The 15,945-nt window shown below is 40.7% G+C and overlaps 1 protein-coding gene across 6 annotated transcripts in view; it reads left to right on the top strand.

Annotated features, from left to right (window-relative positions):
* The window catches only part of LOC122552951 (unconventional myosin-VI), a 276,023-nt gene that overhangs the window by 217,507 nt on the left and 42,571 nt on the right, over nt 1-15,945 (top strand). For all 6 annotated transcript variants that reach the window (XM_043696239.2, XM_087991501.1, XM_087991500.1 and 3 more), the window contains 8 exons: nt 4,318-4,356; nt 5,555-5,648; nt 8,707-8,837; nt 9,897-9,974; nt 11,577-11,706; nt 13,419-13,509; nt 14,090-14,240; nt 15,159-15,367. In XM_043696239.2, coding sequence (XP_043552174.2) covers nt 4,318-4,356; nt 5,555-5,648; nt 8,707-8,837; nt 9,897-9,974; nt 11,577-11,706; nt 13,419-13,509; nt 14,090-14,240; nt 15,159-15,367 — 923 coding nt within the window. The remainder of the gene's footprint in view (nt 1-4,317; nt 4,357-5,554; nt 5,649-8,706; nt 8,838-9,896; nt 9,975-11,576; nt 11,707-13,418; nt 13,510-14,089; nt 14,241-15,158; nt 15,368-15,945) is intronic.

Genomic DNA, 15,945 nt, shown 5'->3' with positions numbered 1-15,945 from the left:
CTCACTACTGACCTCCAGGAAGAACACATCTACAACCACTCCCTGCCTTCTGACAGCCAACCAATTCTGAATCCAGACAGCCAAATCTCCCTGTGTCCCATACGTCCTGACTTTATGAATGTGTCTACCATGGGGAATCTTAACAAATGCCTTGCTGAAGTCAATAAACACCACATCTACTGCTCAACCTTCGTCGACTTGTCTCGTCACCTCCTCAAAGAACTCTAAGATTTGTGAGGCATAACTTGCCCCTCTCAAAGCCATGCTGACTGCCTTTAATCACACTATGCTTTTCCAAATAGTCATAAATCCTATCCCTCAGAATTCTTTCCAAAAACTTGCTGACCACAGACATAAGACTGACTGGTCTGTAATTACCAGGGATTTCCCTAATCCCCTTCTTGAAAAGAGGAACAACATTGTCCCCCCTTCCAATCTTCCGGTATGATTCCCGTGGAGAGTGAGGAAGCAAAGATCTTCGCCAGCGGCTTAACTACCTCCTTTCTCGCTTCCTGGAGCAACCTCCACGTTGGATTCACAATGATCAAGAACATAACTTGGACAGCAAGATCCTACAGAAGCTTTGAAGCAGGTCTAAAGCATCACCTAGAGTTGCACCACGATCTGTCACTCGGGGTCATTTGACAACTGACTTAACCGTACTCTGCATAACCATCTGCTCATCATGCCACATGAGAGTAAATAAAAGAGACATTTTGTATTCTCTGTAGCTAGCTGGTTTTGGCCTATAATAGCACCCTGCACTAATCCACAGATTATTTTCCATGTCACCTCTTCTTTGGGTTTGCTCTTCCCATAGATAAAATGCTTGGGTTCACCACTGTTTCTGATGGGGATGGTCAGCTGAACAAGTGAATAGTAAGCATCACAGCAAGCATTTTGGATGGCATCTAAAAGGATAAAGTGAAGCACTGAGAAGAAAAATATTGTCTGATGACTTGGCTAGCAGAACTGAGCTTCCAACTGGTGCAAAGGTATGCCTCTGAAAATTAAATATCAGGGCTTAGAGTAAGATGCGGAACGTGTGGAATCATAAATTCCACAGTCATCAAGTGGCTGGACACAGGTTACCATAAAAAAAATTAGTGAACTCACAGCTGGAAGGCAGCCTCAGAAAATGATGCTCAGGAAAGGGAGTTGCCTATGGCCAGGAACCTAATGGATGATGTGGAGATGAGCAGCTCACTCAGTGGTATAGATCCTGGAATGTTGGTATGTGATGGCTTGAGTGAAGTGGAGTCAAATAATGAGGAATCTGGAACTGACCTGTGTGTTGTGAATCCATTGGGTGTATCCTGTGGATGAAGGTCTAATTATGACTTGAAGAACAGTGCAGGGATGATCTCCTGGAAGATGGAAAAAGACGTCATCAAATATGTGACTTCTAGAGACTTGACAACCAATAACCCAGCATGGGTAGTCCATCGCAGAGAGCAGATGATATCATTACAGATAGGAGGCTGAGAAGATCTCGAGCAAATGCTGCATATCACCCAACCCATATCATTTACTCAGATTGGCGATGCGTGATGAGAATGCAGCCATTAATGTGGACAGAGACATTCTAGCCATCATATGGTATTGAATCTGTTAACCGTGCAACTGCTTTGCAAACATACGCTCTGCGTTATGTATAGATGGCAAAGTGGAAAGTCTCAAGTAGGGAAGTATGTAATTGATCCCAAGCTACTGGTAACAATAGTGGGAGGAGGGCAGCCAGAGTAGTGGTGCCATGATATCCAGGTGGTGAGGTGAACACAGCAGCTGGTGCAGTCAAACAGACTCCTCTGGAGGAGGGGGTGTCTTTGGGGACAAGCTACTGAGTGGGAAAAGCATCAGACAGACCAAGGATTTCCTCAACCAAATGTGAGCCATAGCTTAGTTCTGTGTAAATACTGTGTCTTTCTTCCTTTAACCTTACTTTCTCTTCAGGTTTCTAATTACCTGATGCCAGTGGAATAAATAATCCCTGCTACATAACCCTTGGGCCACCTATGTGTTCAAATCTCATGTTGATCTCTGTCTTATTCATCTATGATGTTTCAAGTAATTTTTCTCTAACTGCTTTCTTGTCAATATTTCTACTCTCCCAATCTTTTCAACTGAGATTTACAAAATGTCTTTCAGAAACTTACTTTTTGTTTTTCTATAATCTGAATTTGTGGAGCCATATGTAAACCTATTCCAGATAGATAATGGAATGTACATCACTAAATACAAAGGCAGCAAATGTCTAATGAGGGGAAAAAAAAGTCCAACTAAATTGTATTTTGGAGAACAAAAATACCAACTACTACTACAATGTAAGATGGGTTTTCTGACCTCTTTTTTTATACATTCTTTGAGGATAATTGACTTGAGGGAAGAGAAAATGTGAATTGATGTTGACAGCTCTAAGGTGATATTTATAATGTTCACATTCTTTCCATTGTCCATTGCCTCAATTTCTGATGCTTTCTTCTAATCTCCTCTCTTCTTTAGTGATGGCAACTTTCAGGTCTGTCTTCTCTATCTTTTTTCTTGCTCCTTTTCCTCAGGCAGTGACTTGATGTGAGATGCTCCAGTTCAGGATGAGAGTAAAGAAAACTGTAGGGAGGTTGGGAAATGAAAAAATAGACAACAGCCAGGGACAGCAGGTAAATCTTTACTCAAGCAACCGCACACCAGTAAAGCACCTGCTTAGAGCACTGACTTCATTCGTATTGGCTGGTTGCTTAAAATTGCATTTTAACCCTTTTTAGCACGAGATTGATCCTGAGACATGTTAGGAATCTAGATCGGTAGAAGTTTATAATGACGGTTTTTTATTTAGTTGCCATATGTCTGACGGTTGCCCTCACAAACCTTATGTATCCGTTTTACTTTTTATGAATGGTCCCAACTACCTTTTTGGGTCTTTTTTTTTAAAAAAAAGACAAAATGCCCCAGTCATTGGCCACAATTAAATTTATCCCCATTCAATTCTGAGGACACTTCAGCTTTGCAAAATTGGCAGCTAATCACAGTGCAGATTTTTGGACCATCAGTAATAAAATTGGCTTGTTGATTCTGTGCATCTCTCCTGTTGGATACAGCAGGGATTCCATGTAGCAAATGGGCATTTTAAAAATAATTTCATTTCATGCCATTAACCTAACCTTGCTCCCAGTTCCCAAATAGGAACTTTCATCTCGTCTTGAAAAAGGATGTGTGATCGTTCTCACAAATGATACTGCACCATTTGACACTGTTTAATTCAGTATTTGACTTGTTAGTATTCACAGCTAAACATTAGCATGTTCATTTTCAGTGCAGGCACCATTTCTTTGAAGTTGACTGCAACAAAGCAGCACTGCCTGGGATAGAAAGTTATGAAATGAATTTTTAAATTTTCACTCTTGATTTTGATCTTAACTCTGTCATTGTCCAATCTAAGAGAGAGCGTTCCTCAAGCCTTGGCAGTTAAGTGTTTTTTTTTAAAATGTATCTTGGACAGTGATGGCCAGTGAACTGTTGGGATCAGTGTACCCACAACTAATACTGCCTGACTCATTCTTGAAATGTGCACCTTTTCAACAGGAGCCACTGAGCAGAGAGAAACCTAAATGATGTCCTAGCTCTGGCCACACAACCAGGCAAATTGAGGTGATTGCAGTGCTCCCATTGTGCAGCATGGGCAACAAGATTGAGTGTGGGAGCTTTTTGCTCTGCATGGCTCATTACAATACGATGCTGTGTATTAGCCAATGGACTGAGGAAGGGGCTAGCTCCTATTATACTTAGGTTTTGTTACTTCCTTCTGTTTATTTTTGGAGTGATGGGTAATGGGATGGTGAGGAGGAGGAATTAAAAGCTTTGTTTCGGCCACCTTGTCAACGTCAGCCAACTTGGGCGCTGGATGTGGAAAGGATTTAAGTTAATGTTAGGCCGTGCCATGCATGGTTTCTACTAGGAATCATTTCATTCGCGCTTCATGACTTGGAGGATGTTTGGCTGCATGCTCCACTATTACCTCCACCATATCAACATTTTATCAATATTTTTAAAGTTGCATCGCATTAAGCTTTTTTGCTGCTCCTAGAATTTTGTGAATATTTGGGTTTTTCTCACTAATGTACTGCTCATTAAATGCATGCAGAAAATTGTTCTTCCACATTATATAATGTTTTGCTAGTCATGTTTAAAAAACAAAATGCAATGCTCAGTTATCAACAAAATCTCTCGTGCAGAGATTTCACTTGTGGGTTTGCTTAAGTTCAAACACAAAATGCAAATAATTAAAGTTTGTTTACTTTTTCTCTATCTCACCCCCTCAAGACTCAGTTGAATCTGTTGCTTGACAAGTTACGCAGCACAGTGAGTAATTACTATATTTAACTGTTACAGTCCTATAATTTATGAATGGGTGCTATCTCTAAATTGAGAGAACAGTGCTTTCCTGTGAACTTCCAGATGTAAAGATAAAATTCAATTTCATTAATATAGCCATTCATGATCTCATGCTTCACGCCAATGAAGTGCTTTTGAATTTTAGTCACTGTTACAAAGTATGTAATGCAACAGTCAGTTTGCACAAGAACACCAAAACAAGATGTGATAACAAGCCAGTAGAAAGTGAGGGCTGCAGATGCTGGAGATCAGAGCTGAAAATGTGTTGCTGGAAAAGCGCAGCAGGTCAGGCAGCATCCAAGGAGCAGGAGAATCGACGTTTCAGGCATGAGCCCTTCAGGAATCATTCCTGAAGAAGGGCTCATACCCGAAACGTCGATTCTCCAGCTCCTTGGATGCTGCCTGACCTGCTGTGTGATAACAAGCCAATCAATTTGATGTAGCTGATTAAGTAGGATTATCAGTGAACTACTTGGCTCCATTTTGAGCATGCCAAAGGGACCTTTTGTATTCACCTGAGGATGAATATTTTTAGCTTTAGCTTAATATTTTATGCAACAGACAATATCTTTGACATGTTTGTGCTTCCTCATTTATAACACTGGATTGTAATCTAGTCTCTGTATAGAATTTAAACCCACACGTCTCTGCACTCTTGGTTGCTGAGTCAATCACTAACCACAGTTTATATCTGGGGGACATGACAGAATAAGGCAGTTAGCATGTTGTTGATACACAGAAAACACATTTAATTGTTTTATTACCATGGATTTGTTTATGCTTCCCTTTGGTCAAGACAATGATCAGGTAACCACCTCTCAGGTCCTCTGCTCCATTAGTAACCAGGAGAAGGTTCATATAAGCTGCACAGGGTGATTCCCATTTTGCTTTACTCCAGCTCCATATTGGAAAACACCCATGATTTTTTGACCAACCCTTTTCTGGTTTACTTGGGATTAGAAATGAATCATATGCAGACTAAGCACTCAGGGGTACTGTGTATTAATCAGCAAATATGCAATGGTAGCAGTACAGTGGGATGAGAACTGGAAAATGATTTATCCTGAATCTGTTAATGGAAATTATGAAGGGTTAAGTGAGAAATACTTTCACTAGATTGAATTTTGATGCAAAATATGTCACTCAACTACCTGTTTTCTGTTAGGGATCCAGCTTTATTCGGTGCATCAAACCTAATCTCAAAATGACAAGTCATCAGTTTGAAGGAGCACAAATTTTGTCTCAACTTCAGTGTTCAGGTGAGAATTCTTTTTCCGTTAATATATTCTCGGCATGCCTTCAGATTGTATTTTATAATATCAACAAACTGAATTAAGTGCGAAGTTGTTCTTTCTGATGGCCAACTAAACAACCCCTTGCATATAACATTCTCTCCCATTTGAGCTCAAACATTTATCAAGCTTTTGCTATGTTCCTAATTATCCAGGAAGGCTTCCATTTTCTTCTTCAATCCATTCCTGGTCAAATCCCTAATCATCCCAGTTTCTCTTCTCACATGATTACTTTGGAATATGCCAAGTTCCATCTTTTCTCCTACTCTTCATCATTTAATTACATTGCTGTGATATACACCTATAAAGGAGTATATTTTAAGCTACGATCCATCATTATCCAGCTCAACAGGATATGATTAAGGCATTGTTAGGCAATCTGAATCCACTGTTCTTGGCTTCTGGTAAAAACAAATTTGAATAATGTTCAAATAAATAACCATATTATTGTTTCCCCAATGTCTGTGCACAAATGATATGTTTATCTAAGGGAGTAACGTAAAAAACATACCATAGAAGCATCTGATCAAATTCCAGATATATCCTATTGGGTGGCATGGTGGCACAGTTGTTAGCTCTACTGCCTTACTGTGCTGGGCTTGATTCCAGTCTTTGGTGACAATTTCCACCACTCTATAACTTTCACATCGTCCATTTCTGACCATTCCCTTCCTTTCCTGGAGCAACCTGTTTCTACTTCAGCAAATAAACTATCCACAGCCATCCACTACAAAGCCACTGACTCCCATAGCTGCCTTCACTGCAGCTCTTCCCAACCCACGTCCTTTAAGGATTCCATCCCATTCTCCCAGTTTCTTTGCCTATGTCGTATCTGTTCAAATGATGCCACCTTCCAAAACAGCACGACTGACATGGCTTCCTTCTTCCATAACCGGATTTTCCCGCCCACTGTGGTAGACAGGGCCCTCACCTGCATCTGACCTATCACCTATCCTTCCACCCTTGCCCTTTCCCATCACTCCCAATAGCATGGTTGGAACCCCCTTTTTACCCAACCAGCCTCCGCATTTAAAGGATAATTCTCCGTCATTTCAGACAACTCCAACAGAATGCCACGATCAAACACATCTTCCCCTCACTCTCCCATCTGCTTTTTGCAGGGATCAGCCTTTCGGGACACCCTAGTCCATTCCTCGATCACCAACACTAGCCCCTGCCTCTCACACCACCTTCCCATGTAAGCTCAAAAGGTGCAATACCTGCCCCTTCTCCTCCCTGCTCACCATCTAAGAGCCAAAACAGTCTTTCCAGGTGAAGCAGTATTTCACCTGTACCACCTCCAATCTTGGGTATCGTATTCATTGCACCCAATGTGGCCGACTCTACCTTGGAGAAACCAAATGCAGAGCATCTCCATGTGCAAGCAGGACCCTGACCTTCCCATTGCAGGTCGTTTTAACACAGTGTCCTGCTCGCATGCCCACTTGTCTGTCCTTAGTATGCAGCACTGCTCCAGTGAATGACAACGCAAACTGGAGGAGCAACATCTCATCATCAAACCAGGCAGTTTACAATCTACTGGGCTTAGTATTGAGTTCAACATCTTCAAATAGTGAACCCATTCCTTCCCTTTCTTTAAGCTTCACTTGTTACTTTCTCTGTCACACCGCTTCCCCCCCCCCCCCCCCCCGCTGACTCTAGATGCACCATTGTTCTGCCATTCTTTCATTCCAATTACTTAATCTGAACTATCAACACCTATCCTCACCCCAGCTCTCCAATCTCCCACTCCCACTACTCCATAAATGTTGCCCCCCCTCCACATTTCTCTTCAGCTCTGAAGAAGTGTCACCTGGACTCAAAACTATGGATGCTGTCTGACCTGCGATCTCCAGCATTTCTTGTTTTTAATTGGGTGGGTGACTGTCTGTCTGTGTGGACTTGCCATCTTCTCTCTGTAGTCTGCATGGGTTTCTGCCAGGTGCTCCAGTTTCCTCCCCCAGTACAAAGACGTGCAGGTTAGGTGAGTTCACCATGGTCAATGGGTTGTGGTGAGGGGGTTGATCTGGGTGGGATGCTCTTTGGAGGGTTGGTGCAGACTCGATGGGCCAAAAGGCCTCATTCTGTACTGTAGGGATTTTATGTTCATGATCCTTGGATATTACCCCTTTTAGACTGCTCCATTAACTCAGTATCTTTGGCTATCAGCTGCAGTTTTTTTTTACTGATTGTAAAGACATCAGTGAACCACAATTTCCTTCAACTTCATGTTGGAGAAACAAAACCAGTTTTAGTTCTAGCTGGCATCTACTTCTGTCTTTGCACCAAATCATGCCTTGTCATCCAAGATAGGCATCCTCCTTGCACATCATATCCTTGACAGACTGGTTCTATGACATCTGAGCTGAAAATGTGTTATTGGAAAAGAGCAGCAGGTCAGGCAGCATCCAAGGAACAGGAGAATCGACGTTAACGTCAATTCTCCTGTTCCCTGGATGCTGTCTGACCTGCTGCGCTTTTCCAGCAACACATTTTCAGCTCTGATCTCCAGCATCTGCAGTCCTAACTTTCTCCTCTTCTATGACATCGCCTGCCTTTGCCACGAAAGCCCTCCTCCCCTACTTCAAGTGTAGCTTTTCTCACTCTCTGACCTGGCTTGCTACCTTCTGTGCAAACATAAGTTTATCAAAAATGCCACAGTCCATGTCCCCATGCCACAACCCCATCACTCCTTCTACAAGCTTTCAAACATAGCCCACAAATTAATTCCAATGCTATTGTCCTCCTGCCCTACTATGACAATTTTCTTAGGCCTTTCATCCACAATTACACTCCAAGAGGCAAAAAAGTTCAACGTTATCCTTTTTTTACTGATCGTTTCATCACACAACGTAACAAATTTAACCTGGTTATTTGATTCATTCTATGATTTGGCACTTTTGACATTCAGAAATACACAATAAAATGAGCCAAGGAATATTTTTGCATTGAGGTGGGCTTGCACCTTTTTCTACATTGACTAAAAGATCAGAAATGTGAGTTGTATTGTTTTATTGTTCTGTAGGTATGGTGTCTGTGCTAGATCTCATGCAGGGTGGATTTCCATCACGGGCTCCATTCCACGAACTTTACAATATGTACCAGAAATACATGCCTCCGAAGCTCTGCAGGCTGGACCCCAGGCTCTTCTGTAAGGTACTGTCTAGACTAAAACTTCAACGTTCTTTCAATAAGTTTCATAAATGAACATCCTGCCAAATGCCTTAGTAGGAGATCTCATTGCATGACTGGAGATTAAAAGTTATGGAGGCATTAATTCATCTGAATAAATTACATTGTTTCAGTTGTGCAATTGATAAGGGTGTGACGGTGCCCTTGGACTGCATGAATTGACAGGTGGGGGGAAGCAAATCTACCAGAGCTCTAGATGCTGCTCACTTGAGTATACAGTTGTGTGAATGTTTATTGGGCAAGTTGGGCTGGGCTCCATTCCCATGTCTTTTTGCCGAGACCGCAACTACTTTTTGCCTAAGTATGTGCAGTGGTGGCAAGGGTACTTCGGATAGGTATAATAACTTGTATGATGTCTTTCCCTTTTTAGTATATACAGAGTTGGACAATTCTGTATGTCTTATTGGTTTATATGCAATCGAGCCTTACTGAAACAGTGGGCTGAGGTCAAGTTCCTCTCGAGGAAGTTGAGCTGGTAATCTACAATAAATTTAAGCAGTTCAGCGGAGCGCTGTTAGAGATGTTGTCTTTTCAGAAGACATGTTAAATCAAGACTTCCTCTGCTTATTTATATGGATGTAAAAGATCCTGTGATACAATTTGCAAAGAGCAAGGACATTATCCCAGTATCTCAGCCAACATTTTATCCCTTGACCAACATCTTTCAAAACTTGACTAATTGTTCATTTATCTCATTGCTGCTTATGAGCTCACCGTGGCCAATTGGCTACTGTAGTTCTCTATGTAAGAGATTACACTTCAAAAGCAATTCGTTTTGTGAAGTGCTTTGGGATTTTTTTGAGGACAAGAAATAAAAACCTGTGAAAATTATTAGATATTAATGTAAATACATTCTAAACAAATTTGACTTTTAGCAAACCTTCTGGATTTTTCATTTGAAAAGCCAAGTTGAATAGAGAGAACCCCAATCCGGGAATAAGAACAATGCAACATCAAGGAGAAATAGTTATTTAAATAGTAACGCGTTCTTGCGTTTGATTTTGTTCTTTTTTGCTTTTCCAGGCACTGTTCAAAGCTTTGGGTCTCAATGAGAATGATTACAAGTTTGGTCTAACCAAAGTCTTTTTCAGACCTGGCAAGGTAATGAAACTCAACATTTAATGAATACTTAGAAATCTGTTTCCTGCTTCAGGACACCGAATTCAAAAATCAAATTTTTTTTAAATTGAGACAAGAGGAGGATAATACGCTGGAAGGAACACAATGAAATTGAGTTGAACTGAGGAAGTGGTTATTTTACAGGCAGAGTGTATTTAGAGTATGATTAGATGGCTGATCTGGATATGTAGGGAGTACAAGATTCCCTTTAGAATGTGCGTCACACTCAAACCGTACTTTGCATTGGAGACTGTTGGAAATGATGACACCTTAAAGGCACCAATTGGAAGAGGAACACACAAAGGAGATCAGCGGAGGAGAAATAGAGTTATTCTGGAATATTGCATTGTTAGTAAGATGGTCATCTTCGGAACTGTCATTAGTTCAGCATCATGTGTTTCCTATCTGATCCCAGAGTAAAGGACATGACAAAGTGAGTACTGTTTTACCGGTTGAAGGGAATATGCAAGATATCCTAGTACACAACAGTATCAATGCAAAATGGGGACAGTATGCATTGAGGTCCGATTGTCAGGTTTTTTGAAAATTAGAAAATGTTTGAAACTAGGTTATAACCTCTGGTGTTCCATTCAGAAATGCTCAGATATTGAAGCAGTCCATGTCCATCTACCTGGCCTTGGACAATATTTGGACTTGTGTATCTCACAAGTGCCATACAGTGATCATCTCCAATAAGAGATGATCAGCCTTCTAAGTATTGTGGATACAAGAATAGGTCAGAGGCTGGGATTTCTGTAGTGAGTGCAGTGGTTATGCCTATGACACGTGGACCATAGGGGTTCGAGAGAAGGGCTTTTGTCCGAAATGTTGATTTTGCTGTTCCTCGGATGCTGCCTGACCTACTGTGCTTTTCCAGCGCCACTCTCGTCTTGACATTAGCCTTCAATGGGCAATTTGCAATAATGACCTTCCTAGCAGTGTGCGAATTCAATGAACGAATAAGAAAATGCTGTCTTGAACACTAGTATTATTTTTTTGGAGTCTCCAGGGCCCATGCTAGCTTGACCACATTTTAGGAGGGTTTTAAACTATGTAGAACTACTGTTTTGTACACAAATTAGTTTATGAATCTTTTCTTTGACTGAAAGTAAAGTTGATTGGTAAGAGTGCTTTTTACACGGCAAGTTATGATGATCGGCAATATATGAAGTGGAAGGGGCATGAAAGCAAATTCTAAAGTAACTAAGAAATTTTGTAGAAATAATGATTTGGAGTTAATGGGGACAGATCCAGTATATGCATTTAATTCGATAATTCTTTACAAGCGCTGACTTAGTGGGTAAAATGGCTGCTTTGTGTTGTTCAATTTAATGATTCTATTGTATAAATATCTCCTAAATCTTCCTTTCACTTTGATTAAAGGTTTATTGAATTCTCGTGATCTGCATTAGGGAGGTACTAATAGAAATAATATAATGTCACTGCAATGCAGATCAATTAGAGTCAAAATGAAAGATCACTTGATGGAGCACAGTCATTTGAAAGATTGCGAACCCTTCATCAAATCGCAGTCCTGTTTGACAGCTCCTGCAACTGCTTTTATCTGAATTGTTTGTTGTTCAGTTTGCAGAGTTTGATCAGATCATGAAGTCTGACCCAGAGCATCTATCAGTGTTGATGTCACGTGTGAATCACTGGCTTATTTGCAGCCGTTGGAAGAAGATTCAATGGTGTGCACTGTCTGTCATTAAATGTAAGTTGAAGTGTAATGGTCATGCTCTTTGTGGATCCTTTTTTTGTCAATATTTCTCCACACCACATTCGCAGTACATGTAAAATTTGTTTATTTAGATGTTGTTATGAGCAATAATCCATAGAGTATATGTGAAATAGATCATTGAGGATGTTGGTGTTCCTGGAAAAAAGGCATTTAAACCCTATCCCTATTTATCCTTGAAGATGGTAGTTTGTTTTTTTTTCAAACCACTGCAATATTAGATGCTGTACAGTGCTACCAGGTAGGGAGCTCCACAAATCTGCCTCAGTGTGTTCGAGCCCCAGTGATGTGACTTAAAGATAATTGTATTCATTACACATCTCCTCTTTTAGTTTAGAGATCATGAGTTGAGAGCTGCTTAACTATGGCAGCTTTGATGTGTGGTGATGGATGGAGTGAACATTTTCAAAGTGATTGTTAGGGTGCTGATTAAGTGTACTATTCTGTCCTGAATGGTATCAAGCTTATAGGCAGCATAGTGGCTTGATGGTTAGCGCTGCTGCCTCACAGTACCAGGGACCTAGGTTTGACTCCACCCTCAAGTGACTGTCTATGTGGAGTTTGCATTTTCTCTCTGTGTGAATTTCCTCCCACAGTACAAAGATTTGCAGATTAGATGAATTTGCCATGCTAAACTGTCCACAGTGTCCGGGAATGGGTAGGCTAGGTAGATTAGCCATGGGGAATGCAGGGTTACAGGGATAGGGTGGCGGGGGTTTCCTCCAAAGGGTCGGGATGGGCAGAACTGCCTACTTCCACACTATCGGAATTCTATGATTTTTTTTTTGAAGCTGGTTGAAATATGCTGTAGCTACATGTTCCCAGGCAAGTTGTGGAACTTGTTCCATTATACATCTGACTTGAGTCTCAATCTAAATTCTTTATGGTTTGTAAGAATCAAGGAAGTTTCAGTAATTTCTCAGCATCAACAACTTTTCTCTCTTCCTCAAAACATTATATTGCAGTTCATTTTTTCACAATTCTACAGTGAGGCAAGGAATATTAATGGTGCGTAAACAAACATAGGCAATTTGGGCACATAAATGAGTATTCCTAACTTGGCTAAGTACCTTTTTTGAAACTTGGAATCGCAGGTCACTTACTGTATCATTGGAATATTTTACCATTTTTTTCACACTGATCACTATTTGATCTCTCTAGGACTAATCCTGTGCTGGAGCATCTAGGCTACTGGTAGTTGAAATTGTTTCATGTACCCTAATTTCGATTGAGTTGCTTTTTGTGTAGCCTTACAAACAGTTTCTTTTTTAACTACTCATCTAATTGTGTTTTTTTTGTAAATTATTCTAAATAATATTCTAAATATGTCTATATTTCTAAGTTACCATTAAAGTGATTAAGGAGCTTGTGTATTGGAGCATGCATACTTTGGAAGAAATATGCCAACGAGTAAGCTTGACTCCGGGACTTGATCACTAAGTCAGAAGCCCCATTTCCCAACATCCATCGCCCAACTTAGACAGCAGCTCCACTTCTCGACCCCTCTCCTTGATTCACTTCTCATTCACCCGTTTTCCCAACTAGCCTCCCCTCTTCTCCTACATTCATACCCTGACAACCCTTTTATTGAAATACCAACCCACCCATCTAGAACAAAGATGGAGGTCTGCAAATGGTCTGTGTATGCAGAGTATGTTGATAGCTGTTTACGTAATTTATTTCTGCAGTGAAGAACAAGATGAAGTACCGAGCTGTTTCTTGCATTAAGATGCAGAAAACTGTCCGCATGTGGTTATGCAAGAGAAAATATAAACCGCGGTAAGTGCTGCTGGTGTTAGTTCATTTTCTAAGTAGTTTTAGGAGTAATTTGGGTCAATTGCCCTGGTCTCCTCATAGCTGCTGACTGTGATGGAATTGTTTGTAAATCTATCAGCAGTTCCTCTTAGTGACATGCCCAAAGGAAAGTATTAAAAAGAAAAGCAAAACATTGTAGTTATAAAGGTAAACATAACTTCCTTTAAAGCTCATGAATAATAGTATGTCACTGCCTTTTAGTTGCAACCCAGGTCTTCAATTAACAAGGCAACAGTTAGAAGAAGTTTGTTCTTCAGTGTGTTGTTATCCAATGTGCTTTATGGTCATGTTACAATCATTATCATTACATCTTACATAATACGTGTTTTGCCTTGGTGAGAAATTAGCTGTATAAATGACTCAGCACATTGCTGTTGCTTTTGGGCCCTGTTTCATTACATCTTAGTCTCCAGAATTCTATTCAAGTCTACCTCCTGTTCAAGTTCTCTTTTAATTCCACTTGTTTTGGAGCTCATGAATGTGCTGTTCAAGCTAGCATTGGGAATATTTTTGTTGATTTATAATTGAGTTTTCTTGCCTACAGCATTGATGGCCTGGTGAAGGTGAAATCACTCAAGCAGCGAGTGAATAGAATGACTGAGGTGGTGAAGGCCCTGAGGGAGGGCAAGGCTGAGATGAGTAAACAAGTCCAGGATCTGGATTCATCAATTAATGCTCTTGTGATTAAAATTAAGGTAAGTGATGGAATAAATCTGCTTGAAAAGAACTTCTAAATGGTCTATATGTTGTTTTAGTACTCTCAGTACTGAAAGGAGAGGATGGCCTGTCAGAGTATATGCATTTTTGTCATATGGATTGAGGATCTACTGTGCAGTAATCCTGGTAAAGCTTGTATGCAAGCTAAGGATGTAACCAAATCGAAACAGATGTATTGAGAGTGAATATTATAAGGGCAGTGTTGTTCAGTTAGTTCCTCCTCACCTACCCTTCAACTCTGCACTCCCCTCCTTTATATAAACAAGTATATTTGAGCTGACCCAATGGCTCAGAGAATTTTCTTTAGAAATCTGATCGTTAAATTGGACTGAATCAACCAATGTTTGTCTGTAATAGGCCTTGTCTTCCTCCATTCTATAATGTTAAACTCTGTAGACAAGTGTGTGTTTCTTACCCTTAATTTTTTTTCCACTGACCTCAGCTGTTCCAGTGCTGTTAGTATGTCTGCACGTTGCCCAAGTGATCCTGGTCTCAGTGACTGCTGGAATGCTTTTGGATTATGGGAATACATCAAACTTCCTTCCTTTGCCACCGAGTAATATCAAAACAAATGTGTGTTGGGGGGGGGGGTGCAGACCACACCACAGCCTGGTATTTGTCTGCCTTTGTATTTCATGGAAAATTTCAGGTTTTTCTTGCTCCTTTTTGCTTTCCTCAGTCGCTTCAATGTCTACAGAACTTTGACCATTTTCATAGAAGTGATTTGTTAAAGAATAACAAGAAAAGGGTATCAGGGTCTTAAGAAGATGGATATTCTAGACTTGTAGCCACCCAACTCTGAATTAATGGTATCTGTGCTTGGGTATCTGATCTGAACATTACGTGAGTAAATGCAATTACTTCAGTCTGTCTCTTGTTCTCTTTACTTTCCACAGAACGTTGCAATGACCAGAGATCAAATTGATCAGGAGTATGTTAACCTAGTCAAACGATCAGAACAACTTCTCAGCACACTGCAGAAGAAGAAACAAGAGGAGGAGGAAGCTGAGCGACTGCAAGTCATCCAGGAGGAAATGGAGCGAGAACAGAAACGGCGTGAGGAGGAGGAGCGTCGACGCAAGCAAGAGGAGGAAGAACGTCGCTTGTAAGTCTGACTGCAAGCATGTGCGTTGTACTAGCACACACATGCAGCTGTTTTAAACTGTGCCGATGTCACTGTACAAAACAAAACTGAGGAAATTCTGAGGAAAAATAATCAGTCTTATTAGGATAATAAGGGGAGGTGCTTATGTGGAATGTGGGGCCAAGAGAATCCTCCCAGCTCTCAATGAAACTCCTGTTTTGAGCAGGAGCTGCAGACGTCTGTTCTGCATTTAACCTGCTCTAGGAAGTACTTGTCGCCTTAGAGTCCAGTGACCCTTCTGTTCTGAAGAAGGGTCTCTGGACTCAAAATGTTAATCTGCTTTCTCTCCATTGAATCTGCTCGACCTGCTGAGTTTTCCCAGCAATTTCTGTTTTTGTTTTTCTGATTTTCAATATCTGCAGTTTTATTTTGTATTTGTAGCTTGTTGAGTCACTACGCTGTAATAAATTTGGGTTCTACCTCTCTTTCTTAATATTTTTATGTATTCTTGGCAATGTAAGAATTTTTTGCCCAACCCTGTTTGCCTTTGGTATTGAGTTGCTGTTTTTCACAGTGCTGTTTGAAAAGAAGTTCTAGGA

This window comes from Chiloscyllium plagiosum, unplaced genomic scaffold, assembly GCF_037043375.1.
Source record: "Chiloscyllium plagiosum isolate Xiang-an unplaced genomic scaffold, Cpla_swu_hap1 HiC_scaffold_10, whole genome shotgun sequence".
NCBI lineage: Eukaryota > Metazoa > Chordata > Chondrichthyes > Orectolobiformes > Hemiscylliidae > Chiloscyllium > Chiloscyllium plagiosum.
This window is presented reverse-complemented; position numbering and strand designations above follow the sequence as displayed.